Source organism: Crinia signifera, chromosome 2 (genome assembly GCF_055691185.1).
Source record: "Crinia signifera chromosome 2, ASM5569118v1, whole genome shotgun sequence".
Classification (NCBI taxonomy): Eukaryota; Metazoa; Chordata; class Amphibia; order Anura; family Myobatrachidae; genus Crinia; species Crinia signifera.
In genome coordinates, this window is record NC_139218.1 from 238,086,068 (window position 1) to 238,112,722 (window position 26,655).

General features: G+C 43.7%; 1 protein-coding gene across 1 annotated transcript in view; it reads left to right on the top strand.

The window, feature by feature from the left end:
- Nucleotides 1-26,655, top strand: part of LOC146060647 (S-adenosyl-L-methionine-dependent tRNA 4-demethylwyosine synthase TYW1-like) — a 173,954-nt gene that overhangs the window by 101,942 nt on the left and 45,357 nt on the right. The window contains exons 12-13 of the mRNA XM_083174075.1: nucleotides 7,151-7,328; nucleotides 16,344-16,479. Of these exons, the coding sequence (XP_083030201.1) occupies nucleotides 7,151-7,328; nucleotides 16,344-16,479 (314 nt within the window). The remainder of the gene's footprint in view (nucleotides 1-7,150; nucleotides 7,329-16,343; nucleotides 16,480-26,655) is intronic.

Genomic DNA, 26,655 nt, shown 5'->3' on the forward strand with positions numbered 1-26,655 from the left:
CCTGGCTGGAAACCGGGCCATTTTCCGGTGGGCTGGCCCATTACAGGCATGAAGTGCATGAAGTGCATGGCAGGGCCACGATACTCACCAAAAGCAAGCCATTATCGCCACACAAGCTTTCTTGCTGACAGCATTGAATACCGCCCTTTATCTTAAAGGCGCTAGCTTGAAGTAAGGAGGGTGACATGTTAATGTGTGTTGGGGAGGGGTAGAGACATTGTAATGTGTGCTGGGGAGGGGGTGCCATGTAAATGTATGCTTGGAGGGTGACCTGTTAATTTGTACTGGTGGGTGATTGACATGTTACATGCCTTGCCCACGGTCCTGGTATCTCTTCACATTAACCAGTGGGCCCAGAAAAAGCCCAGCATCGCCAAAGCGCCCCCCCCCCCCCCCCATGCGTGCAGTATCTTCGCTGTTGACATCAACGGGCCTGGCCTGACACCCTCATGAATCACTAAGAAATGTGTACTGCACACTGGTTTTTCTGCGGCAGTGCAGTGTAGCGGTGGTACCGTATTGTGTGTAAGGTAAGGTAGCGCCTGTAGTGTGTGCGGGGAGTGGTGTGCAGTGTAGCGATGGTAGTGTGTGTGTAAGGTAGGGTATCCGCTGTAGTGCAGTGTGTTCAGTGAGTGGGGTGTAGTGCTGGTAGTGGTGTGCGTATAAGGTAGGGTAGTGCAGTGTTTAATCTTTATTTATTTTTTATCATTATTTATTTATGTTTGAATATTCTCATCCAAGAGTTTATACGCTTATGCGCTGGACAGACAGTTTCAATAACAACTACTTTGTTTAAAATGAACAAACTATAACTATATACACGGGTGGATCCAGATTTAAAGTACTCCTATAATAAACTCACATTCTTAATGCATAGGTATCAAAAGAACAGAATGGCATAAAAGAAAGCATTGTAAAACATTATAAAAATTTGCAAATAAATGATAAAATAACACAAATGTAAAAATATATATAAATGAAAATAAATAAAGTATGTTCTTGTCATCTAGAGTGATGCAGAACTGGAATTAGATTATAACCTGCTTCCAGTGATCTCTTACCTCAGGGATGGGGAACCTTCGGCCCTCCAGCTGTTGTTGAACTTCATATCCCAGCATGCCCTGGAACAGATTTAGCGTAGCCAAATATCAAAACGGTAGCAGGGCATGCTGGAATGTGTACTTCAACAGTTGGAGGGCCAAAGGTTCCCCATTCCTGTCTTACCTATTGTCTCTTTGGCCCTCACTCTGGTCAGTGCGCTATATTGCAAATTCCCAATGGTGTCCGATGTTGAAGATCTGCGCATTCGAATATGGTCTTCTATGCAGGCACCGTTGGAGACGTGCATAGTGTCTGAGGCACTCACAGCAGGGCGGAAGGCGTTCTGGGGGCGCCCAGGAAAACACCGTTCATCCCCATACGAACTGAGATCTGAGTCACCAGAGAGGGATTTTGTGACTATCAAATGATTTTGGGCCTGCATGCAAGCCTTGCGAATGGATGTTTATGCAAAACATCCATTCACAGGCCTGCGGGGACATTCGGCATCCAGCGGGGGGGCAGGCATTTGCTGGCGAAAAACCACTTCTTGGCGATTCGACCAAAATTAGGGCCTTTATGTAATTGTTAATACTACTTATGATGCATGTGTGTGCTTCTCGAGTATGGCACTGTGAATTTGTGATGATTGCTAGTCCTCCCAGGGACTTAGGCAAGAGTATTGTGGGTCACCTCCCATTATTTTGAGTTCATTTTAGAAGCATGTTAAAAATAAACATGGCACTGAAGGGTAATCCAATGATAGAAAATTATACAAATTTGATGTAACTGTGTTCCCATTTAGCGATCTGCTACTAGGCTTGGGAAATATACCATGTGTGGAAATGGAAGAACATTCTCACATTTCAGCAAGATATTTATATTCGGCTTTTGTTCTGTTTTCGGGAATATGTTTGAAAACCTATTTTTCTGCATCTTTTACTGCACACTGTAGCTCTTTCTTACAATAAATGCAGAGGAACACCTGTCTTAAACAACATTCATATTTCATTAGCGGTAACCAATTTGTTCCTGCTTTTAAGACCAATAGGCTATTAACATTGAGCATACATTAGCACGTTCTGTATATCAACACTGTGCAGGATGAAGAGAAATCTCCATGCAGTACAGATGAATTGAGGTTTGCTTCATCCCTGATGCAGAATACAAGAGTGCTATGTTTTGAAGGATTCACTCTAATCTAGAAATGCTAAGTCTCCTCTTCTTAGCATGCAGTTAACCTCATGCTCGCATCTCTTCACGGTAGTGGAGGCTTGGTGGTTCATTAAGCATACGTTATTTCCCTTCGTGCTGTGATGAATGGGCTTTCCGCTGTGACCAAACCTAAGATAACTACATTTATGCAGTATGGTTTACAGAGTTGCATCTGCCACACAAGTATCGAACCCATAATGAATGTGTTCCAAACAGTATGATAGAGGACACAGTGTTAGTTTAGCTTTAATTATTAGGCACATTTGGTAAGGTTGAGAGTGCTTTAACCCTAAAGGATAAAAAGGGCAGACTAAATGGGCCAAGTGCTTCTTACCTACCAATACACTCTGTGTTTCTTTGTACGGTTTGGCACTTAAGCCCCATACACACTAGCTGATATGAACGATGTTCAATATCATCAGTTTTCTCTGAACTCCCAGGCAAACAATATTGAGCAAAGCAACTGAATGATACTGTTAAACATGATCTTTCAGTGATGTCACCGGGACCCGCTAAACATACAGGTCATTGGCTATATAATTGACCTGCATGTTCAGCAGACAGCAGGGGTCGTTAACGATATTGAGTGCACACACTGGAGGATATTGTAAAAGATATCGCTCAGAAAGCCCTTTCTGGACAATATCTTTTACAGTATCCACCAGTGTGTAGGGGATTTATTGTAAGTTATTTCAAATTATCCTGCTGAATGGCGTTCTGTGTTATTTAAACAGTTTTGTTTTGATACAGTCGGCAAAAATACTTTTTCAAGTTACACTAAAACTATGCAAATATTACCCTTGGTTATGTGGTTGGTCTAGTTTTAGCAGACACACAGATATAAACGACAACCAACTGTACATACTGTATATTAATGTTCTAATATTTTGGTCTTTCCACAATGCAGTTTGCAGTACTGTAAACAAAATAATTGATCCCAGGACTGCACAATCGCACATTGTATTGTGAAGTGCAGAGAAGAAATGTATGGCTTATTTCTGAATCCTTCCTACAATAAAAAAATGTACAGCCAAATTTACGGTGTTTTCCTTTGTTAAATAACTTTTATGTTTTAATAGACAGCATTTTCCAGCAGTATTGCAGTAGATTAATTTACCTGCTGCTTGTGTGGTTATTGAATTATAGGTAAAAGAATCTGCTCTGCAATGAAATGGGGAAGTTTCTTATAAGAATAACTGCGTCAATTCGGTGGAGCTTATGATTATTGTACAGAGCCACAAATCTGCAGTTCTCCAACTGCATACAGATAAAGGATGGAACTGTTCTGAGATCTGCAGTGCAAAATCAGATAACCTGCTTCATAAGGGTTTATACTGGCCTGTTAGGAGTATTAATAGTTGTCGGGAAGATTCACATTAGTGTAATGGACAAGGAGTGGTTTATTGACTGGATACTCAGACTTGCCTGTAGAGGAGTAGATAATTGATTGGTTGTTTATAGCGGTTGTTTTTTTGGCTCCCAGAATAAAGGTTCGTTGACTGAATGCAGTATACTAGAATTATAATAACTGAATTAATGTTAACTACTGCTTGCACCTTATTGAAAATAGCCTTTAGAGATAGAGTGTTTTCAATACATTTTATTTAAACTTGAAATTGTCAAATCAAATATTCTCATTAGTTTGATACCTTTTTTATGTAGATATCTTGCCTCATATTATTCATAAACAAGTAAACTTTCCTTTGCTTACTGTTTTGTCACTACCTCTTCTCCCACTGCATAAAGTAATGTCACTTTTCCTGAAGCAAGTGTGCAGTGCCAAAATAATATGAATTTTTAAACTGAAAACCAGAAAGTTGACTTATATGACCTTCCTGATCTTTGCTAACCTACTGGATCCAAAGTAAAGAATAAATGCACAAAATAATCCTTTTGTCCACTTTTAGAGATGCACTACAAACACTCTCTCTGTCCCATCTCTCATTTATGGTGCTTCCACATTTTAGGAGCCAAGTACATTTTACATATTCTAGTATATAGAGATTGTAATACCATCATTATTGGTGTATCTCTAAATAAAATTCCTTTCTAGCTGCAAAGATGCTTATCTCTGCTCTTTAGAATGCTCTCGATTTCCTAATATTCCGGTTTGCATATAAAGTTTGGAATAAGTGTAATAGCTGTTAGTGGCCTTCAATGATCCGCAATCTGTCGGTGGATCAGGGAAATGTATGTAAATACACCGCAGGTGCATGAGCCTTTTAATTTCTCAAGTCTTTGGGGTCGATCGTATTAACCCCGAATCATCATGACACCGAGCGCACTTCACGGCAGGCCGAATTCGCTGAACAGTGCTCTCACCTCCATAGGGGTGCGTGCAATTTTTAGCGAAATTCGTCCCTGCGAAGGGTGCAAGTTAGGCTTATTTCGGGTGCTGTTTTCAGCGTTAAACCAGCACCCAAACAGCAACTCGCACCCTTCAGGTTAAAAGGATCGAACCCTTTGTGCACTCATTCAGCTATGACATTTAAATCATTGAGATTTTTATTTCCTCTTCTTCCAGCACTTCATTCTCCCCTGGAACACTGGGCAGTATTCAATGAGGCCAATTCGCCATGTTTCATTTTCACTTAGGAAGGTGATTTTTTGTGTCAGAAAGTGAATCGCCCAATTCAACGTGCACTTTTCACCGTCAGCGAACAATGAATGACGGACAATTCGTCGTCTGATAGTCTCCGCAATTTGCTGTGGTTTTTCAATGGGTTTTTCAATGTGATTCGCCGTGAGTGTATTCAATGGGATGATGGCGAATTGCTTTCTAAGTGATTTTCGCCATGTGTCACCGTGTAGCAATCGCCGTCTTTTCATGGTGAAGTGGAATGTGAACTTTTAAAATGTTTACTCTTTTTTTATACCAAAAAAAAAAAAAAAAAACATTTTATTCTGTGAAGGGGCGTGCTATTTTTATTCATGTGCTCACAGCACATGAATATATATTTCATAATAAAAAAAAAAAAATATATATATATATATATATATATATATATATATTTTACACATAACAGCCAGCAGGGGGCCAGGAGCCGCTCATTACATATTCATATAGTCACTGCTCCCGATCATTACATATGCATGATCGGGAGCAGTGTTAGCGGCTCCTACCCAGTCCCATGCTAGCTCTCCCGGGGGGCAGTTTGTGCTGCCTGGGTCCCGGGGAGCTCTCCTACCCCCCCACATACATTCTGGGGTAGCGTCCGCCGCAGGGGTTAACATTCGCCGTCAGGGGCAGCGAGCCCCTGTGGCATTGAATACTGTGACCGCAAGGGCTGGCAGCGAAGGCTCCAGCCCTCCGGAACACAGCGACTGTGCAGAGACTCCTAAACAGGATTCGCCGCACAGCGCGATTAAAGTCATTGAATACTGCCCACGGTGTTAATATATTTGTAGCTATAAGATAATACTTCTAACAAGTGTCAGATGCTCCGAAGCTAATATGTCTAGATGTGTGGTACTTCTTCCCCATCAAAAATCTGTTTCTATGTAAACTAGACTAATCTAATGGTTAAAGTTTGCCTGGGAATCTTAACTGTATTACTGGTCATTGATATATATTCTGCAGCCTAAACTGTGAAGAAAATAGCTTGTTAACTGTAATACCATATTGTATTTCAATTTTTGATGGCTTAGATGCAACTATATTAATTCTGTAACACAAGCATCATTCACGTTCTGTAAAAATTGTGTTTCCTGTCTCTGGCTTATTTTAGTGTATTATAATGTATAAGGGCAATTGCATGTTGAGTTACAATTGTATTATTACCTGTGCAAGTGTTTGCTATTTTATCCCTAAGAATCATTTACCGCATTTTATGTGTGTGTTTTGCAGAAAGTCAGTGTTGGGAAAAGAAAAAAAACATACTGCTAGCACAAGTACTTCATTATTTAACATTCAGAAAGTGCTGTGTTTACTATTGACTAGTACATTATTAGTAGAATAACATTTCTACTGAAAGCTATAAATTGGTATAATTTGATACAGATGACATTGCAACAATCCAGAGCAGATAAGGTGTACACACAATCCTAACAATAAGTGCATCCATTCAGGCAACCGCTTGTGAGGAGGGTATGTTAAACCATGGGTCCTCAAACTATTTTGCTCTGAGACCCCTTAAGACAATAAAAATAATTACAGGACCCCAGCAAATTACTGCAGATGGTCATCATATCACATACATGGCAGCATTGTGAAGACACAAAATAATGGGAGGAGTCTAAAATAACAACTCAACAGATCTTTCAGACTCTTGGGGGTATTCAATGTCCGGGGTACGGCTGTCGAGCAAACTTGACAGCCATGCCCCTGTCCCGTTCTCGCTTTGCTCGACTTGAGCTCGGCGGTCGGGATTCAATGTCCTGGCTGCCGAGCGGCGAGAAAGGGGCGTGGCCGCGAGTTGAGGGCGGAAATAGACAAGCTCCGGCCGGGAGCTCGCCTGTTTCGGGTTTTTCTCTGCAGAACAAGCCCGACAGCTTGTGATGTCGGGCTCGTTCTGCCGAGAACCCCTGATAAATGCTGTCGGGGAAGACAGCATTGAATAGGGCCCCGAAAAATCATCAACCTGATGGTCAGCAACATGGAGTCGCGACCCCATGCTGAGAAGGTCGGGACCCACAGTTTGAGAACCACTGTATTAAACCATAAGAGTATGCAGGACATGATGCACTTCATAACAGTAGTTCAGAAAATATTTTTATTTCAACTGTGTATCCTGTGATAATAGAGCACCAAATAGCAACAGATTTTTTTTCTAAATTCAAATTTTCAATTAAGAAAATAGTGACACCTCTAATTTGGTGTAAATCTACTGACTTCATATCTGTACCATATTCGTTATTTCAGCCAACATGTAATCCGTTATTTCCATTTCTCCTTAAGGGGTGCCTGGCGTGAAACTTGACCGATTTGAGGAGGGTATGGCTGTTAAACACTGTGCTCTCTCGTTAGTTGGGGAACCAATTATGTACCCTGAGATCAATCGACTACTCCGGTTGCTTCATCACCGGCAAATATCTAGTTTCCTTGTCACAAATGCACAGTTCCCAAAGGAAATAAGGTGAGTCTTCTTAAACAAATAAAAATGTATTATTTATTTTATCTATTAACAGTTTCTTATATAGTGCAGCATATTCCGTTGCGCTCTACAATAGGAGATCGTTCTACAACAAACTGGGTATTTACAGACAGGCAAAGGTATGAGGGCCCTGCTCGCAAACTTACAATTTATAGGGAATTAATGTACTAAACTAAAAAAAAAGCCAGCTTTGTTAAGCAGTCTAAAATTTTAATAATTTATTGCCCAAACGCTCTTCATTTTTTTTATTAATACATCAGGAATGTTGTCTTTTTGATTGATTTGAATTTAAGATATGAACTAGTTTTGTTTTAAGAAGCTCTGCTTTCCCTTTCATTTCAGTGGCCTGTGCATTTCAGTGGCTTTTGCAGTGTAAGTCATTTAGTCATCTCTGCATGTAGGATAGAGAAAATTATATTTTAAATACTGTACATGAAAGTAGTTAGAAACTTTGCAGCCTTGCGAGTCAACCAGAATAAGATCCTGTGGGTATGGCATCGCCATTCTAATCTCTATGACGTTCTAATGTTTTGAAGGTGCGTTGGTAGAGTGAATGCCGGCATCCTAGCCGCATCACATTTGGAAACTCCCCTTTAGAAATCCTGCATTTGCCCCTGCAATTTTGTTCTTTGTTTTGGTGCTATGTAATACCCCTTTTACACCAAAAATCCCGGATCCGACCCGGCATTTGGAAGAAGGATGGGTACTTGTTTCCTAGCACGGTGCCCATCGAATCGCATACCATAAGGCATACGATGGTATGCGATGTTACGCGATGGCAGCCGATGTTATACAATTTAAAATTGTATGCCATATACAATGGTATACGATTTAAAATTGTATAAGCACCCTAATGGGTGTTTTCAATGTTAAATGTGCCCCCTATAAGATAATTCATTGTATAAGCACCATAATGGATGCTTACAATGTTAAAAGCACCCCCACGACACCCCCACTATCAACGCCAACCTGAAGCGTGGCGAGCCCGCGAGGGGCAGTGGTACGCGTCCTCCGACCTTGGTCCATTTTACTTAGTGGGCTTCCTACAACAGACTATATACCTGGCAGCGCAAAGTGTTTATTTATCTGCATCCATTTACATGTCCTATAACAAACCCATAAAACAACCTCTCTGGTCTGTTCAGATCACTACCCAGAAATGATGATGACTTGCAGCTTCCTCTTCTAATTATACCAATCCCATATACCACTGTGACTGCTATTGTACAGTTACCTTTTTGCTTGTGCATTATAGTTTTTCCTGGAGTTTTATGTTTTGCGACATCGATCACAAACATGGGGTCTCTGATGAAGATGTTTATTTTCACAGCAGGTCACATCATACCAGGTTTATTCCATATGGGATCATAATTAACTCCAAACTTAGCATACAGACTCTTGAAATGGCCCCTACAATAGAACACCCCCGGCCTATCGCTTGGGTAGCTAATCTACCATCAAGAGCAAGGTGACTCTGCCCTGGAAACCCTTCCATCAGGAAATCCCAGTGCTGCTAATTCCACATCTGAGATTCTGCTACTGCTTCCAAAACCTGGCCTGGATCCTCCACATTACTTTCATGTGGGGAGATGCTGTCCCTGCCACAGTATGTGTAGTAGGAAAAAATCACTCACCTGCGCAAACATTAATAGCATCTGCCTCCATGAGTTGAGCTATTTATTTATTTATTTGGTACTCTTTACCTAGAACGGCGACCATCGCGACCATCGTATGCACTAAAAAACGGGCGCGACGCGATGGCCGCGATTTCCCATAGGGATCAATGTTAAAAGTGAGATTGGACGCGATTTTAGTGTTCAATGCCTCAATGCCCGTGATTTTTCCATAGGAAACAATGTTAAATGGGCCACAGAGGCCGAATAGTCACCCTAAAGTCTGAAATGGCCCCCACAATTGTTAACGCCACCTCACGATCAACGTCAACCCGAAGCGTGGCGAGCGCGAGTCCGCGAGGGGCGGCGGTACGCGTCCTCCGACCTTTTCATACCCCCACTATCCACGTCGGCGTGGAGTTGAGAATAGAATAGTGTGGCGAGCGCAGCGAGCCACCGAGCCCGAAGCGTGGCGAGCGGACGCGGATACCTTCACAGGTAAACGCGTCCCTTCGCGGGCTTCACAGGTATCCGCGTCCCCTCGCGGCGCTCGCCACGCTTCGGGCTCGGTGGCTCGCTGCGCTCGCCACACTATTTTTTCTTCCTATGATCCCCATGGCAGCCAGTATACTGGGATATTCCCCTTTCCAACCAATCAGACAGGTGATCTTTTGCAGGGACCGCCCACTCTGGGTACATCAGCCCCCTTCTACCTCCCTTCAGTGTCATTTTCTCCTGTCTCCGTATAGACAGTTAGTGCAGGGTCGTTTTGTTTATTTCAGAAGGATACCTCGTTTGGAGGGGGATAGGTCCCCCGGGGGGAAGAAGAATACGCTGGGAAGGACCTTATTTATAAGCCCTTTCCCCGCAGTGTTGCGCCTGCCGTCCCTATAACCACAAGTACAGGCGGCGGGGTTAGTCCTACCTTATCCCGCTTACAGATGCAGAGGCTGCTAGTGCGTCTGGCTGCCTCGCGTGTGTTGCCTGATGTCCGGCCAGCAGTTTCAGGTGCCCGTCGGCCAGAGAGCGCTCTATCACAGAGCGGGGAGAACGCGGCTATAGCTCACGCCGCCGGCAGAAGGAGCGGAAGCGCGTCAGGCGCGTACTTCCGGCCAGTATTTCCGATGGGTGCACAAGTGAAAGGTGCCCCCCGGAAACTAGGAATGGCTATATTGGTTCCGCTTGCCGTTTTTTGCTGGGAAACGCTGGAACATGAAGGGTTAAGGCGCGGTATTTAAACCTAGCCTCCCTCTGGTGCAAAGTGGCTTGCTTCACGCTGTTCCTGTTTCTGGTATTGCAGCATGGATGCGCCTTCCCCCCCAAAGACCTGATGGTGCCCCCAAGAGGTATTTCTGGTTTTGTGGCACTTAGTTACTTTTTGTGTTTTAGTTAGCTCAGTTTAACTTCTTATATGTATATCATTTATATAGTGTGCCTTCTTCACCTCCTAAGAAGAGGACTTCCAAGAAAAGACATGTTACCTCTCGGTGCCTGGCATGTGATAAGGAGATCTCTGCAGCAAACAAAAAGTCAGTTTGTGAAGAGTGTGATACCTCGCCTAAACAGGATAAGGAGCCTAGCTCACGAGATGACTTGATACGGAATTTAATGGACTAGATGAAGAAGTCATTCGTGTCCAAAGAAGATCTCGCCCAGATGCAGGTGGTCAAGAGGTCAAGGTCCATGGCGGGTTTGTCCTATGAGGAAGGTGAATCCTCCACGGAGGAAGAGGTAGATGTGGAAGGATCTGGTGCAGAGTCCGGAGAAGTGGAGGAGACCAGATCATTTGACCTTGAGATAGTGGACGCTTTATTGAAAAATATATATAAAGCTATGGACTACAAGGAAGATGGTGCGACTACGGACAAGTATCCATTGTTCGAGACACGAGGAAGGAAGGGTAGAGCCTTTCCAGTGCATAAAGTAGTACGAGATATTATATCAAAAGAACATTCGACTGTGGAGAAAAGGATGTCAGTGGGTAACAGAATTGATAAGATGTACCCGTTCAGGGATGAAGAATTCCTTAACTGGTGTCTGATTCCTAAGGTGGATGCGGCGGTAGCTGAGCTCACATCAAAGTCAACTATCCCTGTAGAAGACGCAGCGGCTTTCCGGGATTCCATGGATAAAAGAATGGAAAATGCCTTTAGGAAAATACACTCATCCTCAGCAGTATCCCTAAAAGCTGGTGTAGCAACAGCCTCGGTGGCCAGAGTCCTCCGCCTATGGTTAACCAATCTTCACACAGATGTGGAAGAGAAAATCTCCAGGCAGTATATTCTGAAAAACCTCAGTATTATGCAGAAGGCAGTGGAATACCTGTGCGAAGCCTCGCTAGACTCAGTTCTGTACTCTGCTAGATCTATGGCAGCTGGGGTCTGCGGAAGAAGAGCGCTATGGTTGAAACCGTGGAGCGCGGACGCTAGCTCTAAAAATACTCTGGCCTCTCTACCCTTTCAGGGTTCATACCTGTTTGGGCCTAAACTAGATACTCTGATCCAAAAGCTGTCAGGGGGTAAGTCTATTAGGCTGCCCCAGGATAGAAGAAACAAATTTCAGAGTTTCTCAACCTACAAGCAAAATTATAAAGAAGCCAGAAGCTATAGGCCGGGCAAACCTTTCTATCGAAAAGGCAACCCGAATACCTCCAGATTGGGATCCCGACAGCCTTTTCGAAGAGGAGGAAAAGCATGACTATGCGGACGCGATGGGCATAGGCGCCAGACTTCTTCTGTTTTGGGAAAGATGGGAGAAGTCCATTACAGACAAGTGGGTACTGCAAATTATTTACAAAGGCTACAGTATAGAGTTCCTAGAGGTACCCTACCAGAACAGATATCTAAAATCAGCTATTCCAAGCCAAAAGATTCTCAGAGACAACCTGATGTTAAAGGTTCAGCAGCTTCAAGAAATAGGAGCGATAGAAGAAGTTCCTTTTGCTCAAAGAAGGAAAGGGTTCTATTCAAGACTATTTCTAGTGGAGAAGAGCTCAGGAGGATACAGAATGATATTGGATCTGAGACAACTGAACGAATACATAAAAGTAGTGAAGTTTCGTATGGAGACTATGTCTTCAATCCTTGCCGGTCTAGCGAAGAACGAATTTCTAGCATCGGTGGATCTCAAAGACGCATATTACCACATCGCTATAGAACATCGGGACAGAAAGTTCCTAAGATTCTCGCTGGGACACAGTCACTTCCAATTTACTTGTCTACCCTTCGGGTTGAGAACCTCGCCGAGAGTATTTACAAAAGTCCTGGCCCCCCTACTAGCAGAATTGAGGAAGGAAGGTGTACAAATCTGGGCTTACCTGGACGACCTGTTGATAGCAGGGAGATCGTGTCAAGAGGTTCAGGAAAAGATTGCCCGAACAACCGAGTTCTTGGGTTTCCATGGGTGGATCCTGAATATAGAGAAGAGTTGTCTCCAGCCAGTTCAACAAATTCAATTCCTAGGGGTCAGGATAAATACAAGAGAGTTTCATGTGGCATTGTCTCTGGAAAGAGCAGCGAAGATCCAGGCCCTAGCAAGAGAGATGTTATCTGCAAACAAGTTCGGCCTCAAGGTGGCACTGAAGTTATTAGGAATGATGGCTTCTTGTATTCACATAGTGCCCTGGGCACAGTGGCGAATGAGAGGTTTTCAGTGGCTATTACTCCCCTTCCTAAGGAAAAGATGCGACGACAGAAAGATGTTGAGTTGGTCTTCAACCGGAAGAGACTCGGTTCGCTGGTGGATAGAAGACCTGCATCTGAGAGTATCGAGTCTGGAGAACCGGCAGTTTCGGGTTCTAACCACAGATGCAAGCAGCAGTGGTTGGGGAGCTCATATAGAAGACATATCGGTCCAAGGACGGTGGTCAGAAGTAGAAAGAGCAATGTCCTCCAATGCAAGAGAATTGCTAGCGGTCTGGGAGGCGATCAAGCAAGTGCACTGGAGGATCAGGAAATCTCATTTAAGGGTGATGACAGACAATGTGACAGTGGTATCGTATATCAACCACCAAGGGGGTACAAGGAACAAGAGACTCATGGTCATAGCAGGTCAAATTATGGCATGGGCAGAAGAGAATCTGTTTTCTATCTCAGCCGTTCATATCCCGGGGATAGAGAATGTAGAGGCAGATTTCCTAAGCCGGAAGACAATGGACCCGGGCGAATGGGAGCTGAATACAGACGTCTTCCTCGAGGTGGTCAGAATCTTTGGCCAACCAGAAGTGGATGTAATGGCATCTTTCAGCAACAAGAAGGTGAAGACATTCTTTTCAAAATATTATCACCCACAAGCCTCAGTCCTAGATGCCTTCTCGGTAAAATGGGAATTCAGGCTGGGATACGCGTTTCCACCGTTTCCCCTGATAGCCAGGACTCTGAAAAAGATCAGAGAGGACAAAGTAGAAATGGTGATAATTCTTCCCTACTGGCCAAGGAGATCTTGGTTCACGAATGTACTGAGAATGTCGAAAGTCTCCTCTTGGTGCCTCCCGGCCAGAAAAGATCTACTAAAACAAGGTCCTTTGACCCATCCAAACCCCACAATGTTATGCTTGAGGGCATGGAAATTGAGCGGCAGATCTTAAGGAAAGCTCATGTTACCGACGCAGTTTCAGAGATGTTGCTGAAGGCAAGGAAAACAGTGTCCTCTCTGCTATACTATAAAGTTTGGAAGAAATTCATCTCATGGGGTGGATATGAAGGTAACTTCTCAGAGATACCCATGGCAGAGGTGTTACAATTTCTCTATGAAGGTTTTGAGCTGGGGCTCGCACCGGCAACCCTAAAGACTCAGATCTCAGCCTTGAGTATTCTGCTGGAGCGTAGACTGTCAGAGCACAACCTCATCATTAGGTTCTGTAATGCTATGAAAAGAATCCGTCCTCCCAGGAAACCCCTAGTTACACCTTGGGACTTAAATTTAGTTCTTAAAAGCTTAGCTAACGAGCCATTTGAACCTTTGGAGGAAGTACCTGGGAAATATATGACCTGGAAGGTCATTTTTCTAGTGGCCATTACATCAGCCAAACGGGTCAGTGAACTACAGGCTTTATGGATGGAGGAACCTTACTTGAAGTTTCTACCTAACAAAGTTATACTGAAGACTAATCCAGAATTCTTGCCGAAAGTAGTCTCGGAGGCCAATATCAACCAAGAGATTGTCCTACCAGCCTTTTGTCCAGATCCTAAGGATGACAAGGAGAAGTCTTGGCACTCATTGGATCTAGTGAGAGCGATTACTATCTACCTTAAACTAATGGAATCGTTCAGGAGATCCAAGAGTCTGTTCGTAATACCTGAGGGAGTCAGAAGAGGTCTTACACCTTCTAAACAGACCATAGCTAGGTGGATTAAAGAAGTCATTCAATTTGCCTACAGTAATGAGGGAAAGACAGTTCCACTGGTGATTAAGGCACATTCGACAAGGGCAGTAGCAGCTTCGTGGGCTAAGAAGGCTAACGTGTCAGCGGCAGAGCTGTGTCGTGCAGCTACGTGGTCTTCACTCCATACGTTCTCGAAGCATTATGCTCTCAATGTGTCTTCTGCCCACTTTGGGAATTATGTGCTTGAAGAAGCCCTCTTGGGTAACACTGTACAATAAATTGTTTAAGCAGCACTTGGTTCCCGCCCTATTTTTTCGTTGGTTGCTTGGGTAAGTCCCAGTATACTGGCTGCCATGGGGATTGTAGGAAGAAAAATGCGAATTATACTCACCGATAATTCCTTTTCTTCTGAGATATCCCATGGCAGCCATGGTTCCCTCCCTATGTATGTGTTCTTCTGCAGGGACTATGTTGGTCCGGAGACACTCGAATGACACTGAAGGGAGGTAGAAGGGGGCTGATGTACCCAGAGTGGGCGGTCCCTGCAAAAGATCACCTGTCTGATTGGTTGGAAAGGGGAATATCCCAGTATACTGGCTGCCATGGGATATCTCAGAAGAAAAGGAATTATCGGTGAGTATAATTCGCATTTATTCTCAACTCCACGCCGACGTGGATAGTGGGGGTATGAAAAGGTCGGAGGACGCGTACCGCCGCCCCTCGCGGGCTCGCTGCGCTCGCCACGCTTCGGGTTGACGTTGATCGTGGGGTGGCGTTAACAATTGTGGGGGCCATTTCAGAGTTCAAGGGCACTATTAGGGCTCTGTGGCCCATTTAACATTGTTTCCTATGGCCAAATCGCGGGCCCTGAGGCATTTAACACAAAAATCGCGTCCAATCACACTTAACATTGATCCCTATGGGAAATCGCGGGCATCGCGTCGCACCCGTTTTTTATGTGCATGCGATGGCCGCGATGCCCGCGATTTTTTACCCGCGATGCCAATCGCGGGCGCCGTTCTAGGTAAAGAGTACCATTTATTTATTTATTTATAATTGGTTCTGTGCATGTGTAAGAATTCCTAAATTGCTAAGGCAGATGAATTGCACAGTGAGCACAAGGTACAGTTGCAATTGAAAATGTCATCTATCAAATGTCTTGAAAAGTGCTAGTCTTTTTCATGGTAGTGACTAGGTGGCTGAAATGGTCCTTGTGGGGCTTGTTACATAAGAGTCACTGGCATGTTGCTAAAGTGTTTGCGTTACACAGACTCTTTATCATTCACATTGGAGGCCAAATTAAAAATCTGTACCTGATTTAAATTTCAATAGTGTGACTGATTTTGGTGTGTACAGACATTCAAAGTGGCTGCCGCAGTCCTAGCTGATATATAAACATGGATCTACATCAGGGAAGGGGCTTGGAGTGGTATTTGCATGAAGGCCCTTATTTGGTTCACTCGCAAAGGCAAATTCCTTCTCAAATGGACAAAACCATGTGCACTGCAGGTGGGGCAGATGTAACTTGTGCATAGAGAATTAGATTTGGGGGGGGGGTTTACTGCAAAGTGAGATCTGTATTGCAGTGTAAAAATAAAGCAGCCAGTATTCTCCCTGCACAGAAACAAAATAACTCACCCAAATCTAATCCTCTCTGCACATTTTACATCTGCCCCACCTGCAGTGCACATGCTTTTGTCCATTTGAGAAGGAATTTGCTTTTGCGAGTGAACCAGAATAAGGGCCAAAGTCCCAGATGGGCAACTGACAAAAGACATCTGTGTCTACCACTTTTTCTTCAATCTCCGACTAATTTTAATTCCAGTAATGAACAAGATGATCTTTAGTTCAATTGGGTCATTTTATCGAAGAAGCTTCTATTTATAATGTAACCATGTTTGGTATTTCCCTGGTGTACTTTCACAATACCAGTATAGACCTATTAACATTACCTCCTATGTCAGTGTGCAGCGTTGCTGTCATGTAAGTGTTATGTATTTTGCTTAACATCAATACTGCTTCTCCGGCTTTATACTTCTAAAATGAGCTCTCATTTATCAGGTGTCTGGAGCCGGTCACACAGCTGTATGTAAGCGTTGATGCGAGTACCAAAGACAGCCTTAAGAAAATTGATCGCCCACTCTTTAAGGATTTTTGGCAAAGGTTTCTTGACAGCTTGACGGCCTTGGCAGAAAAGGTAAAATATGGGAATATATTAACACTGTGCTCATGACAGTAGTGGTTTCCCTTCTTACCCATGTAGGTAAAATATGGGATTATATTAACACATGTTCTCAAGACAGTAGTGGTTTCCTTTCTTACCCATGTAGCTTTGTATATATCCTTCCTTTAAAATAAATCACAAAGTTATACTTCTATTATGTTTTACTTTATGGACAAAATGTATTTGAACTTTTTAGTTTACTGAGATGGTTTACATCGAGGAAATGCCCATCTCTGTTTCATTGTCAATAACCCGATTCTGCTGCTTTTAGCTGTTTATTTTATTTACAATAGAAACGCATATTCAATATTGATGATGATTCTTGTTCTTGTGTTCAATATTGATGATGATTCTTGTTCTACAAACAAAATGAGTTTGTCTCCATCAAGGCGCAGTCTGTGGGAAATTACATTTAAGGTTAGGTTAGGGTTTAATTATATTATGTAACAGCTAGTGCACTTTCTATGATGACCTTGTTTTAGATGCTACAGTACAATGAATGTGCTTGACATGGAGATTGTCATCAGGACAAACAGCATGTGACAGCAGCCCGTCTGTGATCTATGTGCACTGCTGACAGTGATGTTCTAGCATTTAAGCCCCGTATGTGGCAGCAACCATGCAAAGTAAACAAATAAAATGTATGCGCTGAAACTTCGTCCATACCAAAAAATAAATAAAAAATAATGATGGCGTTTAAGACAGTAAAAATAACTGTATTTTTTGGATAGAGACCCTAAATATGCACAGTGCATTTGTCCTGCAAGAAGGTCTTGTATGTTATTGGAAACTAAGTACTTCATACTTTTTACTAGAACTAACTTTTTAAATATGCCTTGCCGCTCCACCAGGAGCATTATAATGACTGTTTTCAGTGAATTTATTTATCCTTTTAAATGTATAAATATTCTCTAGCAGGCTTACACCAGCCATAACATTTCCATTGTAAGTTTAGGTACATAATATTTAAAATTGCATGCATTGTAATAGTGTAGTCGAGAAAACAAATACTTAATCTTCTTGGATTTCGTGGAATTAATGCATTGAAATCTTTATTCTTCCAGAATAGGGTGGTGAAATGTTGCCTGATAATATATAATCTACATGTCTTCTTAAATTAACTGCTAATTGGTGGTTAGTATACAAAACCAGAGCATTATATTCAGTAGAAATGGCAACTTGACATGTTTTGTCTTCTTCTGAATTCAGTACTGTCTTTTTAATTTGTTGCTAACATTTGCATAGTACCAGTATATAGCGCAGCACTAAAACTGGGAACATACATTGGTATGTATTCAATGCTGTTTGCGAGTGGTGACAGCATTCAACGCAGCCTCCGCATCCGCCAATTCCCCCTCGCTCCGTTTTTTGAGCGAGGGGGAATTGGCGGATGCGGCTCCAGAAACTGCGCGTTTTCTGCAGCAGCCGCGGGTCTCGCTGTTTTGGGGAATTCTCGCCGTCCTGTGACGGCGAGGATTTCCCCAGAACGTTGAATAGAGCGAGCGGCCGGCGCGGGGGTTAAACAGCGAGGATCGCTGGTTTTCAGCAATCCTCGCTGTTTAACCCCCTCGCCGGCCGCTCGCTGCGGCATTGAATACGAGCCATAGAATCAACAAGGTAATTTCATATTTATCCAGCCAGTTTGCAGTTGGAAAAAAAATATGTGCTTTGTGGTGGTTTGGTTAAATACCAATGCTGACTTGGGAAGAGGTTTGGGTATATTGTAAATGATATTTGATAGCCTATTCTGAAAAACTGTGATTTGAGGCATCAATGAGGATGAGAGAAGCAGACTTGTGGCATAGATAAGGAGTCCTATTAGGAGATCTTTTGAGATAATGGCTTAGTTTATACAGTATGTGTGGAAGTATTTTATTAGATTTGGAAAATGAAATGCAATTAGTGTAGACACTAGCAGATCAGCTTTAAGCCCCCCATACACGGTCCGTTAATTGGATCCGTTGTGTGCTTAAACAGCACACATCGGATCGGATCGCATCCCTAGTGCATGCATTGTGCATGCACTGCGATCCGATCCGATGTATAGCTAGTACAAAAAGTATGTGCAGCACATACTTTTTGTACCGTACTATGTGATGCGCGGGAGCGCGCATCGCATAGTACAAAACGGAGCCATACACAACGGACCGTGTATGGGCTCCTTTAGACAAATATTTGCCAAGGAAAGTGAATAGCTGCTTTGTTTAAAAATGTATTGCGGGATGATTTTGGCCATAAACATGCTGGGTCTTCTTTAATGTTGGGCTGGTGTTCCATAACCATCCATGTTCCATCTATTTTATGCTGTGACAATAAATGAGTTTGAACCTAGTATATTGAGATTTACAGATTCCATTGATGAGGTGATCATAAGAGATTCGGTACTTGTTTCCTAGCACGGCCACAAATCTTGGCCATCGGGGGTAATTTGAGTGGCCTGCGACGCGATGCCCCCGATTTTTCGATTGAAATGCATTGAAAACAGTGAAAAATCGGGTCGGTCGCGTCGTGTGCACCTAAAAATGCTTAAATGGTCCAGACGCGCGATGCCCCCGATTTCCCCATAGGGAACAATGTTAAATGCTTCAATTTACCCGCGATGACCACGATTTCCCATAGGAAACAATGTTAAATGGATCAATTTACCCAAATCAGCATAGGAACATCAGTAAATGGGCCAAAAACACCCCTGAACATTGAAATGTCCCCCCAAAAGTAGTTGACGCCACCCCGCCATCAACGTGAACCCGAAGCGTGGCGAGCGCAGCGAGCCCGCGAGGGGCGGCGGTACGCGTCCTCCGACCTTTTCATGCCCTACTATCCACTAGGGCGTGGAGTGAGAATAGAATAGTGTGGCGAGCGGAGGCGGATACCTTCACAGGTAAACGCGTCCCTTCGCGGGCTTCCCAGGTGTCCGCGTCGCCATGGACACCTGGGAAGCCCGCGAGGGGACGCGTATAACTGTGAAGGTATCCGCGTCCCCTCGCGGGGCTCGCTGCGCTCGCCACGCTTCGGGCTCGCTGCGCTCGCCACACTATTCTATTCTCACTCCACGCCCTAGTGGATAGTAGGGCATGAAAAGGTTGGAGGACGCGTACCGCCGCCCCTCGCGGGCTCGCTGCACTCGCCACGCTTCTGGTTCGCGTTGATGGCGGGGTGGCGTCAACTACTTTTGGGGGGACATTTCAATGTTCAGGGGTGTTTTTGGTCCATTTACTATTGTTCCTATGATAATTTGGCTAAATTGAGCCATTTCACATTGTTTCCTATGGGAAATCGTGGTCATCGCGGGTAAATTGAGGCATTTAACATTGTTCTCTATGGGGAAAACGCGGGCATCGCGTCTGGCCCATCGCACCCGATTTTTTAGCGGCCGTGATGGCCCCGATTTTCCCCCCGATGACCGCGATTAAGATCGTTGTGGCCGTGCTAGGAAACAAGTACCAGAGATTCAAATTATGAATACTTGGGATAACTAAATACATGAGATGGGATTAAATTGTTAGTAATATATTTATTTTTTCTCTTTAGATATTCTAGTACTAGTTAGTCTATGCTCCTGTTTAACCTTTATGCATTTTACTTGCAGAATGACTTAACATTTGTTGCAGTTAGGTTTTAATTATAGTTCTTTAACGATTTCTTCTTACTGTAAAGTGTTTAAAGTTTGTTAAAGAAACAGCTGTGAACCTATTATTACCTACATATACTATACCATTGCAGGACTTTACATCTTGGTTTTCCTACTATATCTATAAATTGTTACCCTACTGTTCTTACCTCAACATCATATATACATTTTCATAGTGTTAATCCGTGTTTCCTAACTGCAGTCCACAGGGAACGCTAACATTACATATTTTACCCGTGTATCATAATTGGAACCGGCCTGTGGATGTTTTAAAATGTGTTAATCAGTAATGAATATACCTGTGTTCAATCTGTGAAATATGCACTTTTAGGGGTCCCCGAGTATTGGGTTATGGATAAACCCACTCCCAAAATGAGGGGGGTGTTGGCGGGGGGACAGAATCACCTATACTAGCTGGTATTGCAAGATTTGTAATATCTGAAGTATGGTATCACCCTCTACTCTGGTGCAGCATGGAGAGCTGGACTTTAATCATTACAGTTGAGTTATACCTAACAGCTATTCCCATTATCCCCTATTCCCTGAGAATTGGAGAGGAGGAGACTATATAAGAACGATAAATATGGAAGAACTGAAATGGATGTACATATTAAACACTGACCCCCAGGGGGCTTAATATAGATAACAAAGTTAGTTCCATCAGTACACTTTAATGACAACATGTTAGGGCACCCTACCCATAAGCAAGATGGCCGTCCTGACATTAGAGATAATACCAATACGACTTAATGAATTTTAACCGTAACCAGTTTTAGTTACAGTTTTGCTCCCCCCCCATTCAATTTAATGCATTTATCACAGATTATACCTCTCCATCTAGTGTGACACGTTTCATCACCACCGTCTTGTATTAAACTTCCTATTCACCACGTACACTTGAATGACAGCATGTAAGGGCATTCTACCCATGAACATGATGGCCGGTCCGGCACCAATAAGACTTATTGTGTCTTGACCGAAATCCGCTTCATTGACTGATTAATCCCCCCCCCATCTAGCAAGACACATTTATCACAGACCATACCCCTCCATCCAGCATGACAAAATGATCTCCACTGTTATGTATTACAATTCCTATTTACCGCATAAGAACTAATTCACTCGCATTTGAGGATACTAAGGGCATTCAACACAAAACAAAGATGGCCACCGATACACCACTTCACTATCTTCACCGGGGAATATAAGACTGTCAGCCGTCAATCGGGAGCTACATAGAAGTGCCTCACCTTCACCCTAAATCTCCCCCCCCCTGTTGGAGTTGAGCACGCGTCACTCCACTGACATGGCAGTCCCGGCGAACGCTCCACAGCGGGACCCAGAAGGCATATGTAACAGTATTGTAGCGACGCGGTACTACAACTGGTGGTCCTGCATGGCCGTGCAGGCGCCAGAGGAGGAAGAAGGAACTACGCAGTGAGGCATGGTCGGAACGGAGGGAACCCTAGGCTGTCTTGTCTTTAGTGCAGAACTCCTAATTTAAAAATATATATATTTTATTATTATTATTAGTACACACACTCCCCTCAATTACTAATGGCAATTAAGTTAACTGCCAATATCATTAAAAGCCTGTGAAAATATGAGTATACAGTAAGCACGTCAATAAATCAAATACAGGATTTCCTATCGCAGCGTGTATGGGGGCCTTTACACATCTTTTCCCCCATGTAAACATACAGTACCTAATGTTCCCCATAAGAGGGGGTGAATATGCTTCAATAGGCATAAAGTAATTTACAATTTTTGGAGTTTTTTTTAACCTAGCGATCAAATCATAGTCCAAACTTATGATGATGTCGACTGTGGTCTGCAGCGGTAGTTAGCCATTGTTAGGCTTTTCTTACAGTACATCACCTGTATGCAAATGTTACACAGAAATGGTGGTTTATGAACAATGGACTTGTTATATTGTTATATAGGCCCCTTAGTGTTCCATGTATATAAGCTTACCTTAGAGCAGGCATGTCCAAAGTACGGCCCGGGGGCCAATTGCGGCCCATGATATCACTTTAAGTGGCCTCCAGCCGGAAGCAGGTTGAGCATTAGAAGCAGGACTCCCAGCGTGGGACTGTAGAGGTGGGGCCTACAGCGAGCGCACATTACCTTGTGTGCAGCGGTGAGAGGGTGTCGGCAGCCACCGTTCAGCATCTTCATGTGAGTATGTGATCGCAGCATGCAGAGCAGACTCAGCAGAGGAAGGCGACGGTGGGAGCAGGGAGCACAGGCATCTGCCTCCTCTCTTTGTGGTGCCTGCTTGGCCTCTCCATCCTGTGGCTTACAGAAGGGGCCATACAGAGAAGGAGGGTAGGCAGGGGGGATATACTGAGAAGGAGCAGGCTGGGGGAAATACACTGAATGGGGGCAGAGTGGGAGACATACAGAGAAGGAGGGTCAGGCAGGGGGAATATACTGTGAATGAGCAGGCTGGGGAAAATGCACTGAATGGGGGCAGAGTGGGGGACATACAGAGAAAGGGGGAGCAGGCTGGGGGAAATACACTGAATGGGGGCAGAGTGGGGGACTTACAGAGAAGCAGGGAGCAGGCTGGGGGAAACTTACACACACTCCTGCTGGCATCTATATGCTTATTTATTGTCTTAGCAGTTATCCCCAGTAATTGTGACCAGTGGCCACAACTCAGTGTTATGTTTTTTTACTTTAGAATTAAGTGGTTGGTTATTAGCCATTCCCTATATGTAAGGCTCCTTTATGTAATGAACCTCTCTTTTGTCTGCTTCTTTAATTCCTCCCACCAAAATATGATCTTTTTATGTTGCTATACTGCCACTGAAGAATATATACAGTTATAGTTGTCATTTCCATCTGTTTTTGTCTTGCTAAAAACTTTGGCTATATTTTGCATTTTTATACAGTTTATTCCAGCTGTCAACATTATGCCGTACTTTAAGATTGGCTTAAATAACTCTAAATTACCAGGCTAATTAGCACTCCTCTCCTTTATTTTCATTGCCATTACCATTATCCAAATGATCAGAAGTGTAGAAGTGGTCAATTGCTTGAGCAGGTGCACGGCTTATTACACGATAATAGGAGCATAAGGCGGCCAGTTTCCTCAGCACGGCATGGGCTGCAGTCTCTGACATCTGTTACAGAATGCATCATTATTTGTGTGGCTGCCTGACACTGTCTAACTTCATTTTCACCAAGACATTGATTTAACTGCCTGAAAAACTAATTTAACAGTAGGAAAAGTGCAACTTGCCAAAGAAGTGAAATTTAAACCTTTACAAATTGTTAACTGTGTATGCAGGTGATATGTTCTTGAATAAATGTATATGTTGAAGTTTTATTTCTTGCTAGTTGTATATGGTCTTTGAATCAGTGTTTTTTATTCAGTTGAGATGCGTAAACTTGACTTAAATTGTGTACACAAGGTGCGATTTTTGCCGATCAGCTTTGACTATATACTGTAGTCTAGGGAGGCCAATCGATCCTGGGATTTTGGCCTAAAATCGTCGGGATTTGAATCCCAGGATTGAAGCTTTCAATCCCGGGATTTCGGGATTAGTACCCCAGTGCTTAAAGCCGGGCAGCGCTGAGCACCTAATGGCTCAGATGCTGCCCGGCTGACTGCTGCTGACCCCCGGTGGATGGTTGATTCTGCTGTTCAGGGCAGTGTGTTGTGATGATAGGCATGATGGAGCCCAGGCTGCGCAGTGTGACCCCTGACATCACGCCACGCTGCGCAACCCGTCCGCCGCCATGCCTGTCAGTGCAGCACACTGTCAGGGACCCGGATGCCCAGCCACATGCCCGCTGTGCTGCTATCGCCCACCCGGCCGCTGAAGATGGACGGATGGTCGGTCCTGCTGCTGCCTGTCACCAATACCTCTGTAAGTGACAGTGCAGGGCAGGGGGGATGGGGAAGATTGGCGGGCATTCAGTCAGGGTGGCATTTACAGTGACATTTGGGGGGCGGGGGTCATGTGTTTTTTTTTTTTTTTTATTATTATTAGGGAGGCAAATCCCGGGATTGAGCATTTTCAATCCTGAATTCCGGGATTGAAAAAATGCCCCAGGATTGGCATCCCTACTGTAGTCCAAATGGAAAATTGGCTAGTTAAAATTGCACCGTGTTTAGGAACATACAGTGCCAATGGCCGGACCCGTGGCATCAGGTACGTAAGTAGAAATAGGCTGTGCCGACAAGTCTATTTCTACTATCTCATGACAAGGGTCATGCTCCACAATGCTGCACCCTCATCATTTGTCACACACCGGCCAGTACCGGCAACCCGCCGAATTGCCCTGTATATACAAAGCATAACACATCTATGCTTGATTGTATTGCAAAATATTGACAACGTGTAAAGAATTTTTTTTGCATTTTCATTTCTTGAATAGGTCTATTGAATAGGTCTATCTGCATTGATGCCACTAATAAATGTGACTTTGGAAAGTTTATAGATCTATCACTCTGCCTCAGTCCTTGTACTTTGTAGGAGAGGGAACATGTAAATGGTGAGATGTCCTTCCTTCATGAAAATGGCAGTCAGAATTTAGGATGCCTTTTGAAGGTTTAGGTTTTCATCTTATCATAGTTGCTCAGACAAATATAGGAATATGAAGTCCATATTGCTTGCCTTTTAATCTGGAAATTTACATTTCTACAAAGTGTACACTGCGCCATACAGAGTGAACATACTGTAGAAAATAGAATACACCACAGATTCTCAAACTCTGTCCTTAGGACCCAACACAGTTCATGTTTTACAGGTCTCCACAGAGTTCAGATAAAATAATTAGCTCAACATGTGGCTCTTACAATGTGTCAGTGAGTAATGAATGCACTTGTGTACCTGCTGGGTGACCTGGAAAACATGACCTATGTGGGGTCCTGAGGACAGAGTTTGAGTATCTGTGGAATACAATATGTAGCTCCCAGATACAGCTGTTTTGTGTTGCTGAAATTTTAAACCCAAAACCCAAAAATTTTCCAAATAAAATTACTGTTTGAACAGCATACGTTACATTTTTATGATACTTACAGATGGAGCCGGGCTCCCTCTTTCTGGCGAATCGCCAGACAGTCTCCGCTGGCTATCCGCCAGCAGCGAGGCGCTCCATCTGACTGAGACGTGCGTGTGTCTCAGTTTCCGGCCGACGGGAACCCTGTCCGTCTCAGCTTCGGGGAGGCGGCGGGGGGAGCGGGGAGGCGTGTGTCCTCTTTTGCAGAGCAGCTGGCGGGGGATGGCGGCTGGCGATTCTGCCGCCATCCCCTGCAAAGACCAGGCCGGCTTCATCTGTAGTTATTATTCCTAAGTGGGAAAAACATATTTATACCTAGACCCAGTAGAAGTGGTAAAAGTGAGAGATCTGCTTAGCTTAGAGCCAATATAAAAAGTCACGAAACAAAGGTCCTCATTCAGATCTGATCGCAGTACAAATTTGTTCTCAAAATGGGCAAAACCATGTGCACGGTAGGTGGGGCAGATGTTACATGTGCAGAGCGAGAGTTACATTTGGGTGGGGTGTGTTAAAACTGAAATCTAAATTTGTACTGCGATCAGATCTGAATAAGGGCCAAAGTACGACGTCTTTTATTGCAGATTTGAGCAGTCTGCTTCAGAAGTAATGGCGAAGCCAAAGGGAGCACAGGTAGCCTTGGTAGATGCTTCTCTTACCCCTCTCAATTTTCTGGTGACCACTACTACTTTCTACATTTTTAACAGATAGCTTGGTATGGCCGTGATCCCAGTCTGTATCAGGAACTAGTTGATCAGTCCGGTGCCAAAGAAAGCTGTTGCTTCTCCCTCTAATTTGAAAAACTATAGGCATGTTGCTTTAACATTGGTAGCTATGAAGACTATTGAGTGAATAGTGGATCTCTTTCAGTTTGCATACTGTGCGAACAGTTCAGCTGAGGATGCTGTGAATTTGGGTCTGCATTAAATCCTGCAACATCTGGATCTAGCCGGCACTTATGTGAGGGTCCTGTTTATGGACTTTAGCTCTGCTTTTAATACAATTTTCCATTGTAGGTGTCCCAGACAAGCTATGTTCCTGGGTTATTGATTTCTTAACAAGCAGAGGGTGAGGCTAGGCAGCAGCTAGGTTGTCTAGAAAATGTGAACTGTTGGTAACTCTCGAGGGCTAGGATTGGCTTCCACTGATTGCACCTCTTGTGACCAAGCTGTAAAGCTCCTTAAATTTGCGGATGACACAATGTTAATTGGGCTCATCAAGGATAGTGATGAATCGGCCTATAAAAAAGTAGAGCAGTTGGTCACCTGGTGCAGGTACAACAAGCTTGAGCTGAATCATCTGAAAACAGTTGAGATGGTTTTTGATTTCAGGAAGTATCCACCAGCAGTGACTACCCTCATTATTGAGGGCAATTTGATTTCAATGGTGGAATCCATAACATTTTTGGGTTCTCTGATCTCTCAGGAACCAAGGTGGTCGTCCCACTAATACCATTGTGAAGAAAGCTCAGCAGAGACTATTCTTCTTCCTACACCAATTTAAGTTCA